Source organism: Dioscorea cayenensis, chromosome 3 (genome assembly GCF_009730915.1).
Source record: "Dioscorea cayenensis subsp. rotundata cultivar TDr96_F1 chromosome 3, TDr96_F1_v2_PseudoChromosome.rev07_lg8_w22 25.fasta, whole genome shotgun sequence".
Classification (NCBI taxonomy): domain Eukaryota; kingdom Viridiplantae; phylum Streptophyta; class Magnoliopsida; order Dioscoreales; family Dioscoreaceae; genus Dioscorea; species Dioscorea cayenensis.
In genome coordinates this window covers 11,581,879-11,602,270 of record NC_052473.1, presented here as the reverse complement: position 1 = coordinate 11,602,270, position 20,392 = coordinate 11,581,879, and the positions used below count along the sequence as shown (strand labels likewise).

General features: G+C 35.7%; 1 protein-coding gene and 1 non-coding gene across 2 annotated transcripts; one reads left to right on the top strand and one right to left on the bottom strand.

Annotated features, from left to right (window-relative positions):
- Positions 1 to 12,172: 12,172 nt before the first annotated feature.
- On the bottom strand, positions 12,173 to 12,990 carry LOC120250308. Its single transcript, XM_039259116.1, has 2 exons — positions 12,643 to 12,990; positions 12,173 to 12,514 (listed from the first exon to the last, which is right to left on the bottom strand). The coding sequence occupies exons 1-2, from the start codon at positions 12,988 to 12,990 to the stop codon at positions 12,173 to 12,175; spliced, it is 690 nt and encodes a 229-aa protein (XP_039115050.1).
- A 6,056-nt stretch (positions 12,991 to 19,046) lies between these two features.
- Positions 19,047 to 19,153, top strand: LOC120257686. Its single transcript, XR_005535777.1, has one exon. It is a non-coding gene; the product is annotated as a small nucleolar RNA R71 (small nucleolar RNA).
- The last annotated feature ends 1,239 nt before the right edge of the window (positions 19,154 to 20,392 follow it).

Below are 20,392 nucleotides of genomic sequence, written 5' to 3'. Positions count from 1 at the left end.
CATTCTTTTCTCCATCTTTTCCCCAACATGAGAGAGGGTGGCGGCTATTGTTTTGAGATGTATTAGCTAGGGATTTGGAGAGGTTCTACGGCTCTAACATCGCGCTCTGTTTGGAAGAAGGTTAGTGGGAAACTTTCGTTGGTACCGATCCGGCGAGGTGTATCCTAAGTCTGACAAAGGGACCTTTGGACGAGTAGAGGACTCTCTACAAGACCATTGCCACGACTATGGAGGGGGTTTTCAATGGATTCTTTCCTTTTACATTTGATATCATTGATTGTAATTAGCTCCATGGAGAGCTAAACACCCTAGTGGGTACTTGGGTATTTGTGAACCCTAGGATGTATTCGTTTCATTGAACCTCTTTATTATGTTTTCAATTAATTGATGTTTTATTTGAGTTCCAGTCTTGAATGCTTGATTCTATGAATACTCCCTTAGAGTGATACTAGGGTAGAGAGTTCTTGTTGGTAACCCTTGTGAGTGAGTGACACACCACGAGAGTTAGACAAAGCTAGATTGGAGAGGGTTGAGAGGGTGAGTCGAGAGGTAGCAGAGCGTCCCCTTTCCCCTTTAGTGTGATTTATTCTACCTCCATTTCCTCAAGTTCTTTGCGGTTATAGTAGAGTGAATGGGCTAAAGGATGACCTTCCGCTGGGGCTTGGTTGTGGTTACAACGGAGTGAAGCGTTGAAGTGATTTTAGCACCTAGGGCTTAATTGTGGCTAGGGACCTTCCACCTGGACCAAAAGGTTAGGTCTACATCTAGGAAGAGGATTTATCACTTGGAATACCTAGAACTCATTGCAATTCTTTACGAGTGCGAAGTTGAGAGGTTATTCAATTTCTCCTCCGGGACATGTATAGAGTTAGGCATGGTTGACCTTAGATTTGGGACCATGTATTTAAGGATCTTCATGACTTATTATTGCATCAGTTAGAAAATATAATAGAGGGTTCTTGCACTTGAAACGATTGTCCTAGGCAGAATAATATCCGGGTACCCCATTTATATCGATTGCCTTACCTTCTCCTTTACCTGTGCTTTCTTTCTTGTTCTTTTACTTTTGTTATTTCACATCTTGTCACACATATTACTATTCATCTTTCACTTAGTCAAGAAATAGTTTAAGTGTTTTTATTCCATACTCTCTGTGGATACGATACCCCACTCATCTGGGATTTTATTACTTCAATAAACCCGTGCACTTGCGGGACATACGCAAGGGGCGTTGTCAAACACTGACTAGGGACGAAATAAGAAAAGTTTTGTTTGGGTGAGGTGGGCTAGATAAAAAAAAATGGGCAAGATGTTTAGGTTTTAGTTGAACTTACAATGAAACTAGTAAAAAGTTAAAGGGGGGCTAAACTATATATTCTTACCAATGTTTTTCTAAAATATATAATTTCTATACTATTTATACTAATTTGTCAAAAGCTTAAGTGCTTAACATTATGTTTTGATGAATATCTTTTACTAAATATAATTTTTCATATGATAGCTACTAATTTGGGGAAAAAGTAGTGGGCCAAACAATTAAGTTTTTCAAATATTTCTTAAAAATATAATTGTTTATATTATAAATACTAATTTATAAGAAACCAGGCCAAAATAGAGCTTTTACAACTATTTTTCTAAAATTAATTTTTTTTATTATCTATAATAATTTATAAAAATTTAGGGGGCAAACAATAAGTTTATCTAAATATTTTCATTTAATATATAATTTTTTATATTACGTATTAATATTGATTTATTTCAAAATAATAATAGTGATAACTTAGTAGATTATAACATATTGATGTTCAAATTTATTTTGAAAAAAAGTTAAACAAAATTTCTTACATTAAGCAAAATTTTCAATTTAATTTAATATAAAAGTAATTTGTTATCTGAATTATTTGTTTTTGTAGTATATGATTTAAATATTAATCATTTTATTAATATATTATTGACCACGGTTCAACATGGTTGAAGTCCTCAACCTTTATCCCATGATTTTCTTTGGGTCAAAGCTCGATTGGGCTCTGGAAACCTGGAAACCTCTTGGAAACTTTAGCAATTCATTCTTTTTCTTGTATGGCTTTTCAGCTCTTCTTCATTCCAAATCACCAATAACTTTAATTGAATAAAAGAAAGTAAATTTGAGTTCCAATTGATGTTGTATTTTACATACTTTTTTTTAATGCAATATATATAAGATTGTAAAAATTGTATAAATTATGAAGTTTTTGAGTCTTTCCAATTCGGTCACAAGTTGAAAATGGCTCCTTCAAGGAAAAAGAAATTATCTAGTTAAGTATGTTTCATTATCTAATTAATAATTAATTGTGATTTTTTTTATGGTCTCTAAAACCCTTGTAATAGAGACCAAACAAAAGACTGATAATTTTAAATTTGCCTCTTCAAGGCCTTAATTAGAAGCCTTTAAATATAGCCTATATTAAGCTCTAAATTTGTTGTTGAAAGACCTTTAATTAGAGACCTTTAAATAAAGCCACTGTTAATATATTAATTTGCCTCTAAAAAGTATATATTTTGTACTAATAGCAACAATATTATTAGAGTTAATTAAGAAAACCAATATAGCCTAAATAACTAATAAATGAATTATATTATTATAATAAAAAAAATGTCAATTAGAGGAAAATATTTTTTTTATATATAGAGACACATGTCATATTTGTTTCTTAAAACTTAAATTTAAAGGCAAATAGAATAATTGTCTCAAATTCTAGGCTTCTAAAAGCAAGTTGTGTTGTAGTGTAAGAACTGACAGAATACTCATTTTTCTTCTTTAGACATTGAATAACAAGTATGCATACGGGTCATTGCTTGTGGGAGTTGTACGAAGCTCAGTCCATATAACCATCGATTCTTAATCAAAACTAGTATAGAAAAAAAAAATTTGTTTTCCCCTCAATTTCAAGTAGGATTCCAATTATGTTGTCACATACATTTTTCTAAATATACATTACATCTAGATTATGTCGTAACTCACTGGTTTTCTAAATATGGTTCTCTAAATATACATTACATTTTTCTCCAATCTCCAAGTAGTAGAACATCTCCATGTTTTTTTTTATTTGGAGCCTTGCCAAATTTCACCTAGTTAAGAAAAAAATTCGATGTAAGAAAAACTAAATTAAAAAAATTAGAATATAAATGATATACATTAATAATTGATGAAAATATATCAAACTTCACCTGAGAAAATTGATTATATTGTTCAATGATATTATCCCTTGATAATTGCCTCGGTGCATTTCTGTTCTCTTTAGTGCCATTGACTGTTTCAGCATTTTTGCGCCATGAATGATTAGTTGGTAAGAAATGATGATGACCAAGCTAGCATGTTTTACATCCATTATAAAGCTTACGAGATGATGTATTCAAATTGTAAGTAGGATGTGCTAGTTTACCTTTAGTACTCCATCTTGATAAATTACCATAAGTTGGAAAATCACTTATAGCCCATAAAAGAGCTGCATGTAATTGAAAGTTGCCTTCTGAATATGCATCATATGTCTCCCCACCTATCTCCCAAAGATATTTCAACTCATCTATCAATGGCTCTAAGTATACGTCAATATCATTTCCACGAGATTTAGGACCAAGAATCAGTAATGAAATAAATATCTTTCATGGAAAACCATGGTGGAAGGTTATAACAAACCAATACTATAGGCCATACACTATAAGAAGTGCTCATATTCCTAAATGGCTTAAAACCATCACTTGCTACTGCATGTGTAGCATTACGTGAGTTTGTTGCAAAAAAAAGGATACATTACATCAAAAAATTTCCAAGCTAGAGAATCAGTCAGGTGTCTCAAAAGCTCATCATGACAAGGTTTTTCATTATGCCACCACATATCCTTAGCAATATTTGTTGACATGTACAATCATTGTAAGCATGGAGTTACCGAGAAATGTCGTAGAACTTTTTGTGTAGGCTTTTTCTTGGCACCAAACCCATCAATCATTTTCCTTATTTTCCCATCATTCATCTATCTAGATTCACCACATGTTGGACAAGATTTAGAATTTTCATATTTCTTTTTATAGAGGATACAATCATTTATACAAGTATCTATCTTCACATATGTAAGACCTAGATTTCAAGAAATTTTCCTACTCTCGATATATGAGCTAGGAACTTTGTTATCTTCCTTAGGAAGGTAGTCAATATCATTATTTCAAGTATTATATCAATTGCATTTGCACTAATCCTATAGAGACATTTCCAATTCAATACTTGAACAATGAAAGATAGTGTGCAAGATTCAGGACAGCTAGGATATAACTCTTCTTCCAATTCACACAATAATCTAAATAATTTAGCAGCTTATTTGTTTGGACTATTAGGATAACCTTTTATAGGATCATCAGTTTCATCATATTGAGCATTAGGATTGTCACTCATTTGAGATTCAAATTGTTTAACATAATCTGCATTACCACATCTAAGATCATGCAACATATTACATATCCTTTCATCAACATCATTTTCCTAGCTTTCATTATCAATTTTACTATGAGAAAAGTATTGTAACTACTCTCCATGATGGTACCATTGCTTGTAGTCCTCTATTCATCCCATTTGACATTAAATGTTCATACATCAATTGTTGTGGCTGAAATTTATTATTGTCACACTTCTTTCTTGGACAACGGCCTGTTTAGCTTTCATTCTCCTTGCCCATATACAAAATCTAGAAACTTTGTTCTACCTTTTTGATATTGTCGGACTGCTCTATCAATTATATCCATCCATGATTTATCGATTACCATTTCCTATAGTAGAAGTTATGGAAAATTAAAATAAAAATCTTACAAAAAATATCCTAGCATAATTTCAATATTTTAAGCACTATCAATTTCTTTAGAAATTATAATATCTCTCATTTTTAAATGATAAAAAATTATTTTAATATGAGACAAAATTGAAGTTAAGGATTAAATGTGATCCTACACAACAACAAAGACATAACGAGAAATTAGAAGCAAAAAGCTTCAAGCTAACTTTCTTACAAGTAGAATAAAATTAAGGAAAGTTTCATCATTTGATGCATAAATAACAATTATAAATAGACAACCAATGGTAAGAGAAATTCTTATGAAAGGAAGATAATATAAAAAAATATATATCATATTCATGCATATATAGATAAATACATATTTGTTGTGTAGACATACATATAAAGGTAATTCAGCATAAGAGAAGGTCCATATTAATAAAGCGCCTTGAGGAGCTAACTTTGTTAGATTTATAAGTGAAACTAAAAAACAAAGGTTATTTCAACATTAGATATGCACTGAACAAGAACAAATAGTAAAACTATCAATTCCTTGACAATACTAAGAAGAACTCCTAATACTACTGAGAGTAAACTATTAGCCTTGAGGTAGTGGAGGCCATCCCCAACATGCACAAAAATCAGAGTGTAGCTCTAATCAAGTTTGAAGTCCTGGTACATTACACATAGCTGAGCCAACCAAATTTATATATAATTTTACCATTAAATAAAAAAATCAAATAAAGTCCCGAATAAAAATAAAAATCAAACAATCTTGTGACTTTGCTTTCTTCTAAAATTTAATGTTCATCAAGTGCAATTGTGTTCTGTTCCATCTTAAACAAATAAAGAAATTGCCCCGATAAGTAGAGAAAAATCAAATATTTATTTGGAATTTCAGCAAATCATGGCAAACCAAACCTATTTCATTATTATTTGAAATTATTAGCAAAAAGTTGGGTTAAACCTAAAATAAGATGGAAAGGTAAGGATGTAAACAAGTACTAGGATTAGTGAGCTTCTCGTTGTTAGAAAGAGACAGAGAGAAGGAACCCAATTACTATAATTAAACCAGACGCTAAGTTTTGGGATTGGGATGGCGTGAGCGTCTCTACGGAACCTCAGAAAACACCTCTTTAAAGGTTGTCGCTGAGTCAAGAATAAAAGAAGAAAAGAAATAAAATGACATAAAGCTATTCTTTCATATTTATGTGTGTTTAGAAATGGAACCTTGGATGGATTCATTCCCAATTATTTTTTTACAATTAATTATAAAGATTAATGTATGGGTTTTCCTAATTTGACTTGAAATTGCTCCCAGCATGCTTGTTGGTGATTATTGGTCTTCTTAACACCCAAACCATCTCTCCTTTCTTGAATGTTCGAATGCTAGAATGCGAGCCATTTTGTTATAAGCTCATGCCATCCGTGCTTTGTAGACTTCAAGGTTTTGTTAACCCTATCCCCTATTCTCATCTAAGGAGTAAACCTCATCTAAATGTAAGAGAACTTTATCTTTATTGGTGAGTTTATTTTGTATGGTGATTCTCAAATATGGGATTTAAACTTCAAGTGGCAAAATAGCTTCTATATCAAAAAACCAACGAATAGGGTATTGATTGAATTGGTGTTCGGTAAGTTATGAAGTATGCTGGTTGTTTGCTCACCCGCAAGTGTACGGCATCGCCAAGTAATACCTTGAGCAAGGGCCCAAGGATCGTATTCCACGGGGCTAAGGAGCTCCTATAACTCCTCCATCACTTACTTTCTAACCTTACAACTTAAACATGGTATACTACTCTAATACATGCGAGAATGCAAATAAATCACAAGTATAACAATTCCAAGGCAAGAAAGGAGATCACATGAGTAATGATGATATAAGTAGGCCTAGTGATGAGGATCCCCATGAGGGGTCATCATGATATATGGATGCATAAGAATAACATAGCAAGGGTGATTTATACCGATGGATCTCAACATTAATTCAACCCCAATTTCTCGGCGGTCAAACCTTAATCCCATACGAATGATGACAAGGATCTTTTCCTAATCACATTCCTATGATCGCATTAAGTGTAGGGAGATCACGCGATAAGGATATACTTAACCTAAGTTTATCCTCATGGTTCGGAGGGGCTACCGACATCCAATTTCTCGGTATGTTGGTCGAAGAATACCCCTTTTAGCTCAATAAAGATCTAGTACACGCGAGTAGGTCACGTCTATGTGTACAACTCAACAAAGAACTAAGAATTTCTCCAACTAATAGTTCTAGGCATGAAGAATAATGAGCCAAACCATAAATCACACCAATGCATTCCAAATAAAAGTATAGCATCCAAAATACATGATGAACCCTCCAAGGTTCACCTACATCCGGTGGCCTTGGGGGTCTAGTGCACCATCATCATACAAACAAGTATAACAAACTCAAGAAAAACAAGAAATAAATGCATAAATGGCACTCCCTAGTCTGAATGATGATGAAGAAGAACAATGCCGGCTGAATAATGCTTCCTCTAGCCCAAAGAATGCCGAATGCTCCTACTCCTTTGATGATGAAACTCTCCCCTTGAAATCCAAGCTCTTGATCACCTCCAAGCCTCAAACCAAGCTCCACCAAGATGATGTCTTCATTTCTTCTCTTCTTCCCTAAGTGTTGGCTGGCAAAAGTCGTCAAGAAAGCCTCTCCAAATCCTCTCTTATTGCCCCCAAGTATACTCCTCCAAATCAGCCCGTGTGCCCTTCAAATGATACTCAAAATTACCCAAATGCCTTCCATACCGAGTCCATACTGCCTCAATGAGGAGGTCCATACTGGGTCAATGAGAAGGTCCATGCTGCCTCAATGAGGGGGTCATTGAGGCAATATGAACTAGGCAAACTCCATTCTAGCTCTCGTAATAGTATCCATACTGGGTCAATGAGCTTCTCATTAACCCAGTATGCCTTCAAACAAGTTCTTTTTCTTCTCTGGCTACAGTATTTATCCCGGGGTTAATTCAGGGCATCATTGAGGCCGTATGGCTTGGATCAGTTCTTGACTCAAAAACTCTCCAGGTGCTACAGTGTAGCTACAGTGAACTTGCTGCTATGTTGATGATGCAGTACCATTACTACAGTACTCCAGCTACAACAATCTACTACATTAAAAATGATAAGTGGCTAAATGTTTTATCTCTAGCTCAAATAAATATAAGAATCTAGAAGCATTGGAAAATGATATATAGATAATGAGTTACAAACATTAAGAACAACAAAAAGATCCTGTCTCACCTCCTATATGTCTGTGCCATGTGTGTGAACCTTGTATTTCATCTGCCCTGACCTGGTCTAGCCTACTGGCTTCGATCAAAACAGCTCTAGATGTTAATCACTCCACAAACAAAGAATACTAAGTCTTAGAATGCTAAGTGCTACTCCAATGAACAAGTAAGATCCTTCTAATTCATGAACTTGAAATAACTCCCATTTTCTTTCTCAGAACCTTTAGTAGGTAGTCAAAAAGATCACTATGGTTTTTATTTTCATTTCATTTAATTTTTCTTTTTCGAGTTCGACTAACATAGACTGCAAAAAAAAAATCTTTCTGGAGGGTGCACATGCTGGTTAGGCACAAGAGCCACCCAACTACTCGATTACAATTTACATAGATGTATTCATGCTTCATTAGCAGAGGAATATTGACATAGACTCATTTTTCTTTTTCTCTTTTCATTTTTTTTCACATTTACCCTAGATCACATCTTCAGACTACTCTACATCCCACAAGACTAGGGCTAGCACAACAAGGCTTAGAAGTTTTTAAGGGTTCATTGAAAGAAAGAACTTAGAATTCTAAGTCCAAGTATTAAAATTTGTGTGTTAAGCATTCAAGAGAGATAGAGTAGTCAAGTTGGCTATTCCCAGGGCATGAACACAAAATTCAGTGCACAAGACAATACTAGAGGTGACACAGGATTCAATAGAGTACAACAACAAATATGTAACTCATATCAATCATTAATCCATGCTAGAAAAATCTCACAAGAATGAACTAGCCATCATGGGTAACACTAGCATGCAAATAATGACCCTAATACATGAAATACACCCATCCCCACACCTAGTGTTATACATTGTCCCCAATGTACACTAGTCATAAAAAAAATATAGTAATATATGCAATGAAAACAATGGACCAGGGTGAAAATGAACTTCCCAGGTTAATCTTGTGCATGCGGCGAGATGTGACCTGAACAAAAGGTGTTGCAAGCTTTTCATGTCGGGTCCGGCTTCCATGAAATGTGGAGAGGCTCACCAAGCTCCCTTAATGCCCTGCAAGTCATAAAGGGGCATCATTATTCCAAATAAAAATATAAATTGCAAAAAATAAATACTAGGGAGTAGTCAAACACACATATACTAGATAAAAGAAAGTATAGTTCTACACAAGGTTGGTAGGGCATCCCCTTCCCAACTTATTAAAACCAAACAAACACACTTGCAAGGAAAGTAAAGCACAGAAATAAGCTGCAGGAATAAAAACAAGTGTCTATGCTCAGAAGTGAAACAGATCATCAAAAGGTGCTGTAGATGGCGGGGCGATGGAGAGGGAAGCAGTAGTGGCCTGAGGATGATCCACGGGAGGAGATAACAAACTGATGGAAATGCTCTATGAGCTGGCGCTGACCGTCTAAAATCTGGTAGATCTACCTTTGCATCTCGTGCTACTCATGACGGATAGCCTGAATGTCATCCTCCATAACCTTGAATCTAGAGTCAAAGTCTAATGGGAAAGAAGTGCTAGGAGGATCCTGAGTGGGTGCCTCATCGGGTTCGGACTCTGACTCATCTAGGTCACGCTGACTGGATTCTCCTGTGGTCAAGTGTGAAGCAAGTTTGTACATACCACTCTTCTTTTCTAACAAATCAATTGCTCGCAAGACAGGCGTTCCAAGAGGCGCCACATCCCCGACTACAGTCATGCCTCGAATGCGGTCCAACAAATTCATACCGCAGATCAATCTGGTGATGTAGGGCCTTGCAAAGATGGATCCCAGACGAACAAACTGACCTTGATGAATGAAAGCTTCAGCAATGAGGTGCCCAAGGTGGATAGAATACTGCTCAATGATGCCATATATGGTGAACAAGTCAGATTGTATAACTACACCCGTACTATCTTTCCAACCTCCAATAGAGCCTGTGATGAGAGCATGAATGTACCTAGGGGTTCACCAAATGAGAGCATGAATGTACCTAGAATTCCAATACTTGCTTGCACTCATACCAAATGGATAATCAATGCGGGGCCGATTAAGCAATGACATGCTAATGAATTCATCATCATAAATTCCCAAGTATTTTGCAAATTCCATGTGGTTCATTTCATGAATTCTTCCAAAGGCTTGGAATCTAATGGCACCTTGTCATCGAGTGATAACACTCCTTTCATCTTGCTTCGCCTCAAATGTGCTCAACACCTCCAATGTGAGTTGGCGAAAAGTGGGTTCATCGATTGAAAATAATTCTGTCCAACCATTATGATCAAATAAGTCTTTCACTTACTCATCCCACCCGAGTTCTCCTAGAATACTCCATTCAATGTGACCAAAAGTGCCAAAGGGTTTGGTCTTTAAACTTTCATAACGAGTCTTGTGAAGAGAACTAGAGAAACGGGGTTCTTCGGGGGTGCGAGAATCGTTCCTTGGTCGTTTAGAAGCAAGTTTCTTGACGTGTGGCATTCCTACATCAATAATAATTCAAATAAGAATTTATCCCCTTGTTTTGTTCAGAGAGGGATGGGGGAGGAGGGGGAGTGAGGGGGAGTGAGGGGGGAGGAGTATGGAGGGTTTGAGAAAATATTGTGTTTGGTTCATGGAGGAGTGTGGAGGAGTAGTTTATTTTTTTTTGTTTAGTTGAAAAGAGTAGTGGAGAGGAGAGAGAAAGTGTGTAATGTGTATTTGACTATTTTTCCCTTGTACAATAAAATAGGTATATATATATATGTGTGTGTGTGTGTGTGTGTGTGTGTGTGTGTGTGTGTGTGTGTGTGTGTATAATAATCAATTGTAGAATAATAATAATAACACAATATATAATATATGATAAACATTATAAAACACGCACACACAATAATTAGGGAAAATTATTTATTTGAAAAAAAATTATGAGGAGTCATAACATCTTGATTATAATTGGCAAATATTGGTTAAAATGTGAACACCCAATGATCATTCAAACATGCCCTATTTTTGTCATATTTTTTCATAAACTTAAAAAACAAAATGGTGAAAACATACTTGAAAAGCATACCCTATTTTTTTCATATTTAACAAAAATTATGCTCATAATAAACATATTCAGGTTTTCACAATCCCAAACAAACAATCACTAGGGAAAGGGTGGCAAAGTACAAACTAAAGCTTTGGCACACCAATATCTCTATGATCATATCATCATCAGGGAAGATGTGTAAATTTACTGCATGAATGAGTGCTAGATTGATCTCCAATAATGAAATATGTCCCTCATAGAGAAAGGCCATGAGAATAAATTAACACATCAAATGCTCGTATTTGTGAGGCAAGCCATTTGGTCATATTATCCTACTGCTCTAAACGGTTTGACAGCTTGAATAAATTACCTGAGCAGCAACTAAATGGGAAAAATTTGACAGCTTGGTCCATAACTATGCAAAATATCCAAATCACAAATAACATACAACCTTGAATTAAAATCATAGCTTGTACATAAGTCATACTATCCTATCTTAATTAAATTATGCATTCTAACATACCATGACATAAATAAAATTCATCATACATTATATTAAGTAGGAGTTCAAATGATGTTTGACAAACTACCCAAAATAGTTAAAACTTGAACATAAAGTTAACTTGCATCAAGAACATCCAATAGCTCAACAAGCTTGGTCTTCATCTCCACATATAGCAACTTGTTCAGATTCTTCACATTATACCTACATAACATTAATAAGTGGCATTTCAATCACATAAGATAAAAATCAGGAAAGATAACAATATTATAAAACTATTGACACAAGATGAATAAAAGATTCATTACCATCATATATTGAAGTTGTTAATATCCCCAAGTAAACCACTTAAAATGTAATCCCTACGATGTTCCATTGGACAACCAAGTACTGCATTCAACAAATCTACATTCATTACAAGCTTATTGTAAATATTGTAGAGCAATGGTGGTTGAAATCCTAAGTCCAATAGGATTTGATATGTCTCTGTTGGAGAAATCAGAGGTTTTCTTGCAATGACCTCACTAGAAATCTTAATATTCTCTGCAATAACCTCAGCAGAAAACCTAATTGCATTTGCAACATTGTCAATTGCATCTTTCATCCCTTCCTAAACATCTTTCTCTTTGTCTATGGTTTTCCTAGATTTTTTTCTGCCACTACTAGCACCATGGGAAGATGGAGTTACATGTTCAGTAGGTGAAGGTGGGATTAGGTCTATATCATCATCTAGAAAATTACTTTCATTTTGAGCTAAAAATTGAGACATTGTGGGGTCAATGTCATGTGTGGAGTCAGTGAAGTCATCTACATCAATTGATGTTGAACGCTTTCGCAATTCTGAAGTAGTTACTGAATGATTGCCCGTAGCTCTATCCTTTTCATACAAAATAACCATGTTATCATAATTTGGTACAGGAGTTTGCATGTATATCTTTGGTTGTGGCTTCACCTATATAGATAGAGAAACAAATATAAGTATGCATATAGAAACCATTTTAATGAGTTTACTTAATTGCATAATAATGTAAAAAAAGAATATGAGTATATATATATCTTAACATATTTATACAAGTTTACCTTGATTAGGTCATTCCATACATCTGGCTCGGCCATCCACAATTGTGTCATTGGATCTATGGTAAATCCACTCATACCATTCTTAAATATGTCATAAGCATCAAAGAAGTGTTTTTTCAAAATCTTCCATCGACTCTTCACTTGACTCTTTTCAATCTTCATATTCAATGTTTTTCCTAGTTCCTCAATAATGTTATCATAAGCTTTGGAAACAAAAGTGCCATTTACCTTAAGTCCCATGTTAAACTGATTAAAGAATGCATCAACTAATGCCGCATCCATTGCAAGTGTCCATGAAAAATTCTTTGATGTGCTTCTTTCTCCGAAGACATTTCTTTTAAGGGCCATACTGTTTAAGGGACAAAGTATACACATATTTGTTATATTATCATAAACATAAACATTAAATGATATAAAGAAAAATTTTCACCAAACAACAATAATTTCTATGGCAAAGGAACACGCATGATTAATAGTTCGGTGGAACACACACAATAATTTCTATGGCAAAGGAACACAATAATTTCACCAAACAACATATTGAAGCTAAATAAACGCAACAAACAAACACAATGAAAGATAACATGGAGACAAATCTAATAATACTAAATTATTGTTGTATGTAATCTCTCAACATTGTAGCATATAATTCATCTCTCAAACGTTCTCCTATCACAGCATCAGCACTGACACCATTATGAGTATAATGTTCTTCATAAGTTATTTCTTGTCTTGCTAACTCTACGTCAACCTCTGTAATAAGGTCCTCATCAGGATCCTCAAACATCAAATAATTATGCAAAATGCAGCAAGCTAGGATTATTGAATTTTGTGCTTTCACCCCATAACGAGCATCAGAAGCATTTGAGATAATAGTGAACCTCTTCTTCAAAAATCCAAAAGCCCGTTCAATGGCATTACGCAATGATGCATGGCGAAAATTGAATAATACACGACGATCTCGTGGGTGATTTCTTGATGAATATTCTTTCAAATGATAGCGTACACCTCTATAAGGTGTAATCAGTCCTTTTGTTAGCATGAACCCAGCATCTACGAGGTAGTATTTTCTTGAGTTGAAATATATACATAAATAATGTTTTTATCTACAATAAAATACGTTAACATAAATGCCAAATAAAAAAAAACCCTAATGACATTTTATTTACCAGTAGGAATTTTGAGATTGTCCTCTCTTATCAATGCATCTTTTATAATTCTAGAGACCGATGCAGCCCTTCCCACCTAGTGAGCACATATGTAAATTTTAAGTCAAAGGTACATGCTGCTAAGACATTTTGCGTTGGGTAGTCTTTCCTACCATGGTACTTAGGCGCATCTTCACGAGCCACTTTTACACGTATACGCGTGGCATCAATTGCACCAATACAATCCTTACATATCAACAAAATGTAATACTTCAAAATTAAATTACTATTTTTATCAATCACATGAAATAAATGTATGTAAGCTAAAATGTATACAATTTTACCTTGAAATATGGGAAAAATCTATCACAGTCAATAATATCAGAAAGGATAGATGTACAATTTGGCTGAAGAAGGAATTTATCTTCTAATTGGATTATAGCCTTTATCACATTATGTAAATGCCGACTAATAGTCTCCCCTGAACGTTGAAACCAAAAATTCACTTCACGATTCTTGGCACTATGTGTTAGTATGTATAGGGTCTTTTCAACTTGTTCTTCCACACTCGCCCATCTTGTAGGTCTAAGACCACCATTTGCCTTTAATAGTTCAACTAACCTCAGAAATGCAGGGGGGCCCATTCTGATAATGGTACGACCAATTTCACTGTTCATAATGCGGTTCATTATTGCATCTCTATTTTGTTCTCTTTCTGAGCTCATACTATATGTTATTTTTCTTTTACGTGAATGCTTCTGGGCAAAGTACCATTGAGCAACAAGACAAAGCACATATGTTACCATATTTTTAACTGTAGTCCACCAGCCTATAACTTCATTATTATCCATCTAAATTCATTGAATATATGAATGGATCAAATAAGTGGACATGTAGTAAACTACAAGTAAATAAAACAAGATACCAACCAAAATAAGTACTTGTAGTAAAATATAAATAGTTAAGAATTTGTTAAATCTTTGATTAATGGTATAGAAGATGACAACCAACATTATATTGCCATAAACAAAAACACACACATTCTTACTTTCATTTATGTAATAACCATTCGGAAAACAAACACATTTTATAGTAGCATGTATGCAATCATTATCATCATCCATTCCACATGCATTCCTTTTTCCAAATCTTCATTTCCTTCACTAGAACTTAATAATTAACTCAAATTAACTTTGCCACCATTTTAAATGTAAGGTGTGACAATAGAAAAGAAATTTATGGAAAAATCAAATGTTGTCTATAGTGGGAACTAATTAAACCATATATATATATATATAACTTACTAATTAAAGCTTCATTTTTCCATCATCATCATCATCATCATCATCATCCATTCCAATAGCACACACATTCATATTGTCATTTATAAAATCACAATCATGATCCATTCTACATGTATTCTTTTTTCCAAATCATCATTTTTTCAATGCAACTTAATACTTGAAACAAATTTGGACATGCTATTGTATCATTTGAACAAATTTGGATCTAGTTATTTTAACAAACAACTTATGTGCATGACTTTTAATACTTAAAACAAACCAAAACTCTATCATGTGAGAAATTTATGAGTATAAGATATGAAATACAAAAAAGAAAAAAGCAAGAGAATTAGGCTCACAAAGGATCAAGATTAACATCCAACAAAAAAATGAAAAAGAAAAAAAAATAAAAATACCATGATTTCTAGGCAAACCCATCATGAAAATTCATCATTAATAAGAGATGACAAACCTCTTTCAATTTGGTGGAATCCAAGTTGGAGAGTTTGACATCGGAGGTTGGATGCCGATCAACGAGCAACGATGGCCTTCAATGGCAGCCAACTTTTTCTTAATGGCAGCCAACTATTCTCATTTGTGAAATGAGAAAGATAGGGTTTTAATAAATAGGATACAATAGGAATTATATATATATGTGAAGGGTATTATTGGTATTTTGCATTATTTAAAAAAAAATAAAAAAAAACAATAAACATCCACTCACCCAAAAGACCCCAATTTGGGCGAGTGGATTATGAGGGGTGAGGAGGGGTGCTCTCACCCCCCTTCACTCCCCTAACCAAACAACATCTACACCCCCCAACACCCCCTCACATTTTCTCCCTCCACCAACCAAACAAAGCCTAAAGGAATCCGAGAGAATGTATAATGTGGCACGAAAAATGGATAAAAACATGAAGAAACACAAGAGAATAGGATCCATACGGCCATATGGAGGCCGTATGGGTACTATTCAATTTGCAAGAGGTTCCCATCAACATGAATTAGAAAACATTTGTACATAAATTCAAGAAAATTCAAAGACATGATGTTCATACCACACAATACAAGCTAAGAGCTTGAAATAATCCACACAAAAGCTCAAGAAAGCAATAAGAAAAGAAGAAAAAAATTTTATTACATCAAGTTTCTTACTAACAAGAGTTTGAGAACCCTTGAGTGGAGCTTGAAGAAAAACGCTAGATCTACTTCCCAAAGAGATGAGGAGATGATTTACAACAAGACATGGTGAGATTCAGCCATGGTTTGATGGATAATGGAGGTTAGGGTTTGGTTGGAGAAGAAGAAGAATGAAGAGAGAGAAAAGCTGGCAAGGTTTTCATGAGAATCTTGACTCCATACGGCCTCAATGAGGTCCTCATTGAGGCCGTTTGGAGTAGTGCAATGTTTCTGGAGAATCCAGACGGCCTCAATGAGCACCTCGTTGAGGCCGTTTGGAGCAAGCAAAACTCTTTGGAAAATCCAGACGGCCTCAATGAGCACCTCATTGAGGCCGTTTGGACTTAATATCATGTTTTAAAGCTCTGAATGCTACTCCAAACACATGCGCATGGCTACAAATTATTCTAAAATCATCCCCAACATGAAATAATGGTTCAAAATTTCGATCTAATGTATGAAATGATAGCCAAAACAAGTGCTACTCAACAATAAAAATAAGTAAACAACCACATGGACAATGATCATGATAAACAAAACAACGAGAGCATGAACTTATTCAAATTAACAACTCCAATAGAATATGAAAAATGACAAGAACATGAACACAAAGAACACACAAACAAAAAAATAAACCCCCGAATGCTTGGGTTGCCTCCCAAGAAGCGCTTGTTTAACGTCACGAGCCTAACGTACCTTGTTACTTACCTTAAAGGGGTTCGAATAATTTGAAATTACCCCGAGTCATCTTCGAATTGTTGGTGTTTCTTCCCGGTAAATTCAAGGACATCAATGAATGAATTTCACATTTTTCATGAATAAAGGAAGGTGAAGATTGTACCTTCTTTTCTTGAGGTGTTGGATGAGAGTGAGTGATACCTTTCTTCTTCTTTCCCCGGACCTCCCTCCAAATTTTTTTCAACATTGAATCTTTTTTTTTTCTTTTTCTTTGGCATTGGTACACATATCTTTCTTCTTTGGCTTCTTCAAATTAGAACTTGGAAGAGGAGAGTGATATTCTTCTTGATCTTTATTTCCTAGCTCTCCCAAGTATTCATCCAATGGGTTTAATGATAGCACCTCCTGCACACAATCAAAAATTAAAAGTTCTGTTTCATCAGTGAAATAAAGCGTATCATCATGGTCTGATGAGTGTTTCATGGCTGCCGGTAGAGTATATACTGCTTCTTCCTCTCTAACCCTTAGTATTAATTTTCCTCCTTTAAGGTCGATTTGGGCACCGTAGGTAGTGAGGAATGGCTAACCAAGAATCAACGGTGTCTCCATATCTTCATCAATATCTATGATGACAAAATCCACAGGAAATACAAATTTGTCCACCAGGACAATCACATCTTCCACAATCCCACAAGGCTTCCTTGTTGATCGATCTGCCAATTATAAAATCATTCTCATGGGTCTAAGTTCATCAAGACCAAGCTTCAAATACATGGTATATGGCATAACATTAATGCTTGCCCCCGAGGCCGCTAGTGCATTTTCTTGAACTCCACCCTCAAGTACACATGGAATTATGAAGCTTCCTGGATCTTTTAATTTTTGTGGGAGCTTCTTCTCCAAAATGGCCGAGCAATTTCCCGTGAGTGAAACTGTGCCCTTTTCTTCCAATTTTCTCTTGTTTGTAAGTAACTCTTTTAAAAACTTGCCGTACTTGGGCATTTGAGTTAACGCTTCCACTATCGGGATGTTTATGTGGAGTTCCTTGAAGATATTCATAAATTTTCTGAATTGAGCATCCTCCTTATCTTGCTTCAATCTAGCCGTGTAGGGATTTTGAGGTTTGTATTCAGACGGCTTTGATGAACCCTTTGGTGGAATTTCCTTATCTTCACCTTGCTTTCTTTTCTTAATAACTTTCTCCGCTATGTTGGGGTCTTCCACTTTGGCTACCCCAGTTTCCTTGACAATTGGGTCAACTCTGACCCTTGTCTCAACCTGTCTCCCGCTTCTAAGGGCAATGGCCTTCAAGTGCTCTCTTGGGTTATCCTCAGTGTTGCTAGGAAGACTGCCTGAAGGTCGCTCATAATTTTCTTTAGCAAGCTGCCCCACTTGGTGCTCAAGGGATTTTACAGAAGCTTGAAGGTTCCGCAAAATGGAGCCTATCTCATTGAACTGTCCGGCGTGTTGACCAAGCTGAGCATTCACCTTACTGTACTGAGTATCCATACTATTGGTTATACTATTAAACCTTGATTCAGTGTTAATCATGAACTTGGTGAGCACATCTTTAGTAGTGAATCTCTTCTCCAATATTGCTTGTTGCATTTGGGAACCTTGTGGAGGTGGTGAAGCTTTTTGTTGTTGCCCCTGATTCCATGAAAAGTTCGGGTGGTATTTCCACCCCGGATTATAAGTTGAGCTGTAAGGATTCCCTTGTGGCCTTTGCCCCCCAATATAATCAACATTCTCAATTGGGTCAATGGAGGAGCTAGCAATAGGACATTGGGCAACAACATGCCCTCCACCACAAGTGCTACAACTCATCACCAACTCTGACTTCGAACTACTACCCATGAGCATGTCTAGCTTTCGAGATAACACATCAACCTTCGCGGCAAGGGCATCATTAGCACTAACTTCATAAATTCTGGCCCCTTTGTGTGGTGCACCTCTTGAGGCCCAATGAGACTCATTGCTTGCCATTGATTCAAGCAGTTGCTCGGCTTCGTCGGGGTACTTGTTGCTAAGAGATCCACCCGCTGTAGCATCAATTAATTGATGAGTTACATAGTTCAACCCATTGTAGATGATCTGAACCCGCATCCAAGAAGCAAAGCCATGATGGGGGCATCTTCGAAGGAGGTCTTTGAATCTCTCATAAGCTTCAAATAGTGTCTCTGACTCTCCTTGTTTGAATGCCGAAATTTCTTGCCTTAGCTTTGCCGCTTTGCTAGGAGGAAAATACCTTCCTAAAAATTTTTCAACAATATCTTTTCATGTTTTGATTGATCCCGGCGGTAAGGATGTGAGCCACAGGTATGCTCCATCTCTCAAACTGAATGGGAATAGTCATAGCAGGATCGCATCGTCTATCACCCCGTTTACCTTGAAAGTGGAACAAATTTGAAGAAAAAGAGAAAGATGATCATGGGCATCTTCATTTGCAAGACCGTTAAATTGGACTGAATTTTGGATCATGCAAATGGTGCTTGCCTTGATCTCAAAATTGTTTGTGGCGGTGGATGGTGCTTGCACACTGAATTCTTCGCCCGTGAATTGTGGCCTTTCATATTCGGATAAAGTACTTCTTTCTTCGGCCATGATTAAAGATTCTCTGTCCTCAATTTCGATGTTTCTTTCAATAGTGCTTTCACACACTTCTCTAAGTCTTCGATGCAAGGTCCTTTCAATTTCACCGTCAGGTGCAACTAGATTTGAAGGATTTGCTTGTGTCATGAATAGTACCTTGCAAAGTCAATAAAGATAAAGGAAGTTAAGCTCAAAAGAAGTAAAACAAATGAAAAGAAAAAAATTAAAAAGAAAAGAAAAATGGCTAGAGCAACAAGCTAGAAGTTTCCTAGAATTCCTTAAGTTCCCCGGTAACGGCACCAAAAACTTGGTTGTTTGCTCACCCACAAGTGTACGGGGTTGCCAAGTAATACCTTGAGTGAGGGCCCAAAGATCATATTCCACGGGGCTAAGGAGCTCCTATTACTCCTCCATCACTTACTTTCTAACCTTACAACTTAAACATGGTATACTACTCTAATACATGCGAGAATGCAAATAAATCACAAGTATAACAATTCCAAGGCAAGAAAGGAGATCACAAGAGTAATGATGATATAAATAGGCCTAGGGATGAGGATCCCCATGAGGGGTCATCATGATATATGGATGGATATGAATAACATAGCAAGGGTGATTTAGACCGACGGATCTCAACATTAATTCAACCCTAATTTCTCGGCGGTCAAACCTTAATCCCATACGAATGATGTCAAGGATCTCTCCCTAATCACATTCCTACGATCGCATTAAGTGTAGGGAGATCATGCGATAAGGATACACTTAACCTAAGTTTATCCTCATGGTACGGAGAGGCTACCGACATCCAATTTCTCAGTATGTTGGTCAAAGAATACCCCTTTTAGCTTATTAAAGATCTAGTACACGCGA